This window comes from Salvelinus namaycush, chromosome 13, assembly GCF_016432855.1.
Source record: "Salvelinus namaycush isolate Seneca chromosome 13, SaNama_1.0, whole genome shotgun sequence".
Classification (NCBI taxonomy): Eukaryota; Metazoa; Chordata; class Actinopteri; order Salmoniformes; family Salmonidae; genus Salvelinus; species Salvelinus namaycush.
Genome location: NC_052319.1, coordinates 781,177 through 786,789, shown reverse-complemented (window position 1 = coordinate 786,789; position 5,613 = coordinate 781,177). Strand labels below are relative to the sequence as shown.

General features: G+C 40.1%; 1 protein-coding gene across 1 annotated transcript; it reads right to left on the bottom strand.

The window, feature by feature from the left end:
- Nucleotides 1-1,264: 1,264 nt before the first annotated feature.
- Nucleotides 1,265-2,821, bottom strand: si:ch211-184m13.4 (uncharacterized protein LOC798560 homolog). Its single transcript, XM_039006204.1, has 3 exons — nucleotides 2,470-2,821; nucleotides 1,699-2,213; nucleotides 1,265-1,429 (listed from the first exon to the last, which is right to left on the bottom strand). The coding sequence occupies exons 1-3, from the start codon at nucleotides 2,819-2,821 to the stop codon at nucleotides 1,265-1,267; spliced, it is 1,032 nt and encodes a 343-aa protein (XP_038862132.1).
- Between the last annotated feature and the right edge of the window lie 2,792 nt (nucleotides 2,822-5,613).

The window sequence follows — 5,613 nt, the reverse complement described above, 5'->3', positions numbered from 1 at the left end:
GGTATGACCTTCTTAAACCAATTCCATATTGCTTAGTAAGTAATATATAAAAAAACTCCCAGCTTAGACAGGGCATAGCAATATAAAACACATAATGGGACATGTACAGTGTAAACCATTTACACCAACTGTTTAGGCATTACGTAAATAAAGAAACACATATGGAGTGATTTGAAACTAATTAATGGGTAAATTTGATATGGACCCCATGTCAATATACTCCCCTGCCTTAAATATAAGCAATAAGTGTACTTTTACCTTTTCCTTTAGGCTCAGTTTGCAGTTTTGATAGTTCAAGCTGAGCTCAAAATCAGGCTGCTCCATATTAAGTGCATCTTATTAAGCCTCGTTCACACTGGTTTGAAGTGACAAAAAGAATGCATATCTGATTTGAATATTTTATTTTTTCTGCAGTCTGAACAGACAAAAAGCACATCGAATTGGATTTTTCAAGTCACAATTTGGACCATATTTGTAAGTGATGTGACTTGTGTCTGAACAGTCAAATCTGCTGTATTTGCCCTCTAGTATTTTTTTAACTGTTATTTGGCGTATCGTGTTGCTTGCAGGCTTCTCAGTTGACCGTTTGACAACAACATGTGGTAGCTATGTAGCTTGTTAATAAGTGCTTACAAACACATTAGTGATTTGTGCTAGCAAGCTAAACGGCTACCTAGCAAGCTTGTTGACTGCTTTGGCTAGCCAAAAAATGACTAGTTCTGAAAGTTGGATCACCTTATCCTTTGAGGCTTTAAAAGTGTTCTTACGCTATGATTTTGAACGTTCAAAGCAACTGGGAGACTTCCATGGCAGGCATTGTTGTCAGTCACCTTAACTTAATACCAGTACACAACATCTGGACATACACCCGCCATTACAATGACAACTTGCGTAACCATGTAAGCAAATGACTACAGTCTGAACACACACAAATCCGATTTGGTCACTTGTAACTTGCTGTTTGTACAGTCAGTATTCCAAAATGGATTTGAAAAACAAAACGGATTTGAGTATTAAGACCTGCAGTGTGAACAAAGCTTTAGACGGTCTAGCACCCAAACAATGGTTATAGCCTGATAATTCTTTGCTCACAATCGCAAAACAAAATTCGCAGTCAGTTACACAAATATAACACCCATGATCACACCTCAAATCAAACCCTAGATGCAGAAATCAACTAGGTGCAATCACCTTCAATATCTTCCTCAACTTCTTTCTGGTTTAATAAAGAACTACCACAGTCTCTTCCCACTGGTGTTGATGTTTAGGTGTTGCTGCTGCTGTTGTCTGTGGCGGTTTTGGAGAAAGGAGCAGGGGTTGAAAGGTAGCCCTTGAACAGACGCATCACCCTCTGCTTGTACGTCTTAATGGCAAAGAAGTAGATGACAGGGTCCAGACAACAGTTAAGGTTCATCATGGAGACAGTCACCTGCAGGGACACAATGCCTTTTTAATAAAAAATGTTGTTGAGGATTTCAATGTATCACAAAGAAAAGAAAACTCACAGTTCCCTAAACAGTCGGACATACTGACTGACAGCCAGACAGACACACACACAAAAGGATGCATCTTGGGCATAAATGTAAATCTACCATGTTTTATAGACAGACAGACCCACCAACAGTCTCCCCAACCGACAGACAGACAAACAAACAGACCAACAACTGACATACAGACATTCACTTTAGCAGGTCCTACCTGTAGGGAAGCCTTGAATGCCTGCATCTCGTCACACTTGGGCTGGCCCAGCACCTTCCTCAGCATGAACTGCATGATGTTGAGGTGGTAGGGGCTGAAGCACAGGACGAAGGTGAGGAGGATGAGGAGGATGATATTTTTGGCTCTGCGGCTACGACCCAAGCGGCCCGTCAGTGGGTTCTCTTTGGCCGTGCGACTCAGTTTGAGATTGATCCGGGTGTAACACACAATGATGACCAGTAGGGGGAGACAGAAGGAAACAGTACAGGCCAGGAGGAGAAGATAAGGGGTGGAGCGAGTATCCTCAAAGGTGAAGTACTCCATGCAGGTTCGTCGGCCTCTGTGGTAATGGAGCATGGTACGGAAGAGCAGGGGGGCGGTTTCCAGAGACACCAGTAGCCAGACGAGGCAGCAGACCCCTCGAACCACTTTGACGCTCCGCAGGTACTGTAGCCGGTGGGGGTGGACCATGGCCAAGTACCGGTCTAGACTGATGCATGTCATGAAGGCAATTCCTGGTGGAAGAGAGGGAGATGGGATATTGGATGGGTGGATGAATAAACAGAAGACACTAACCAGCAGACAGGCAAGCAGACAGAGAAAAAAATTGACAGACACACATACACACACGTGCAAAAACTAGGGCATAAATGTAAATGCTTTATATAAACCTGTGAGAGAAATATATTTTTTACTATAACCACAACCCACTGCGGAATGCTACAGCTCTTACATAGTTTTCCCCATACAATACACACACACACACCTTACCTGAGTATGTGTTTGAAAAGAACAACATAGTAGCCAGCCTGCAGAGCAGATCCCCAAAGGGCCAGTCAAACTGTCTGATGTAGTAAGTGACTCTCCCTGGCAGTACCAATGTGACCAATGCATCAGACACAGCCAGGTTGACCAGGTAAAGAGACGTGGAGTTGAACTTCTGCTTCTTCTGACAGGTCACATACAGGACAAGGCTGTTGCCACATAAACTGATGAGGAACACCAGAGAGTAGAAGATTGGGAAGATGATCAAGGCAGCTCTCTGGTCGACAAAGACGTCACACATCTGGTTGGTGTCAGAGGTGTTTAAATCCACCGGGTCCACAGAGATGTTGGTAGACATTTCTCCTGTTGAGAAAAAAATATGTTTTAGAATTTTTTGTTGTTGATGAACCCTGATGAATAAGCCAAAATGTTGGTTGAGATCCATTGAACACTTCACGGAGAACACAATAATCTAGTGTGCTGGAGTTTAAACTGTAACAGCTAATTACATTCAAAAAACAGATTTGTCCAGAAGGGACACAAATAAATAAATACTGAGCTAACACATATATTAACAATACATATATTAACTTCTACAACTATAGTTTATCAATACTGAATTAATAGACCGTTTTGCTTTGAATATAAATGATTGCATATCTATAATGACAAATATGCAAAAAGACTTCAGCGTTTCACCTGCTATCCAAGACAGTCTGTTAACTCTGGTGTTTGAAAGTAAAGTGACTTGGAGAACTGTTTGTAACCACTTTTGAAGAGAATGACTGTGTCGCAAATCCCACCCCCACTTTCTTCAGAAGAGGTAGTGCAAAGTTACAGTTTTGGTCACAACCAGTCAAATGCCATTTTCAAGGCAGAAGTGCCTGGTATTAAGTTGAACACTGTAACAATGTGTGTTCTTCCAGTTTATCTAAGACCATGATCTATCAATGTAGATGATCTGATCAATTAGATAAAGATTACATCTAGAAATCAAGTCGAGGTGTACAATGATGATCACAACACGGCCAGTGTTTTCTCTGCAAAACACACATGCTAAATCTAGGGCATCAATATACCATGTTTTACATAGACTTGTGAGAAGATTGTCTTTTTGACAATAACCACAAGCCATTGCGGTATTCTGCAGCTCAAACATATGTTTTCAAATTTGAAAGCCAGGTGGGGGTAAAAAATAACACAACACAACTTTCCATTTACGAGACATCAAAACATATTATTGACGTGCATATGAAAGTGTCAAGTATAGTCATTGATCATACTCAAAAGTACCTCAACCTAACACAACAAAAATGTTTAGAGCTGGACCAGGCTAGGCGTTAAGTGCCTTGCTCAAGGGCACAATGGAGGTAGGCGGCACCTGAGATTCTGATACCAGCAACCCTTTGGTTGCCATCTCACTCCTGCCAGATTTTCCCATCAGCCCTGGGATTTGAAACAGTAACCATTCGGTTACTGGCCCCCCTCTCTAACCCCTGTCTATACCTATACCAGGGAATTTCATAAAAGAAAGGTTAAATGAATAGCTGATAAGATCTGAGGTTGTGTATCCTGTGTTGGGTCTCGTCTCTGGGGTTGACTGACAGCTAGCAGAGTGCCTACATGAGGTAAAGAAAGGTGTAGATGATGAAGAGATTGGGGAAAAGTAGAAAACTTGTGGTTCATTGCGTAAATGTCAAAATGTGTGTGATGTTGACGAATCATTTTCTATTTGGCCACACCTCTCCCTCAACTGCCAATATAAAGATAAAACAATGCCAAGAACTGAACCAAAAATGAATCAAATTTAGACTGAAATCACTGACTGACAAGTCTTTTTGTGCGTGACTATTTAAACAAGAAACCAGAGCCTTCTTACAATGTTGACAGTCCTATAATATCTTCTGATGACAGGAAGTGTCTACACCTGGTGGTAAAAGTGATATTTACATCAATTTCTTTATTTTTTTCAGGTTTAGGTAGGGTGCATTTAATGTGTTTATTTGGAAAAAGTATTTCCCAGAGAACATTGCATTTTGTTCACAATCTCTGCCACTCTGAACTTCAAATGCAAAATTACATTAAACTAAGAGAAAAGCTCAAAGAAGTTTAGCGGGTGCATGTGAGTTTTATAATGCCTCTACCGTGGTACAGGTTGTTAGGTGTGCCCCCCGCCTCCCTACAGGGTCTACAAAGTGAGTCCCCCTTCAGCAGTTTCTCTCTATGCGTCTCCATTCACTCAGACATTTTGTATTGAGTGTAACCTCTGACTCTCACATTGAGGATGCCCCCGACTAAACAACCGTATGATACCCAGGCATAGATCCAAATGACGGAAAACAATGTATTACCCTTCAGAAATACTTCAAATAGGCCTCTGATTATGAAAATGTTATGGCAGGAAAATATTGTGTTAAGAAAACTGTACAATTCTATAAAAATCATTGATGTGATGGAAAATCTATGCCTGAAATATAGTCATATTTTGACTGAAATAGCTAAATTGATCAACTTGATCTATCCAAATGTGAGTATTTTACTATCAAAACATATATTTTTGAAAGGATCAACTATTTTGTGGGTTTTCTACTTTCAGTAATATTTTGTTGTCGTTTTTGGATTAACTTGAAGAGATAATCTCCTATCTTCCCACTGCGAACAAACACACTGGTTCAATTAAATGATGTTGAACCAACTTGGAACAGACGTTGAATTGACGTCTGTGCCCATGGAGTTACTTCTTTAACATAAAATGAATGATTGTCAATGGCAGTAGTTTGACCTCATAAACCAAACATTTTTTTAAAGATGTACATTTTTGTTATTTTGATGTGTAGAGTGAACATCAAAGTAACTCCTGGAGTATTTGGTTTTTCAAATTTGCATTATTTGGAAGAAAAACAATGTATCTTCCTTGTCTATCAACATCTGAATGTGGCCCTACGTCTCAGTTATTCAACACTTTAAGCCCAAAGATTACTTTTATCAACTTACAACACGACCTTTGTAGCTCTGGCTCAGAATGTTTGTTTCTCAATGTATTTTTTCTACATAATCACTACATATTAGAGAAGAGAGGTAAACGTATTTCAAGTAATGTACAGTACTTACATGGATGGCTACCAATATATACTTTGTGATGTCAGAAGA

Coding starts and splice junctions, on each gene's coding strand:
- si:ch211-184m13.4 (XM_039006204.1), bottom strand. CDS start 2,821: ATGTCTACCAACATCTCTGTGGACCCGGTGGATTTAAACACCTCTGAC. Junction 2,214..2,469: donor CTTTTCAAACACATACTCAG/GTAAGGTGTGTG, acceptor CTCTTCCACCAG/GAATTGCCTTCATGACATGC. Junction 1,430..1,698: donor CATTCAAGGCTTCCCTACAG/GTAGGACCTGCT, acceptor GTGTCCCTGCAG/GTGACTGTCTCCATGATGAA.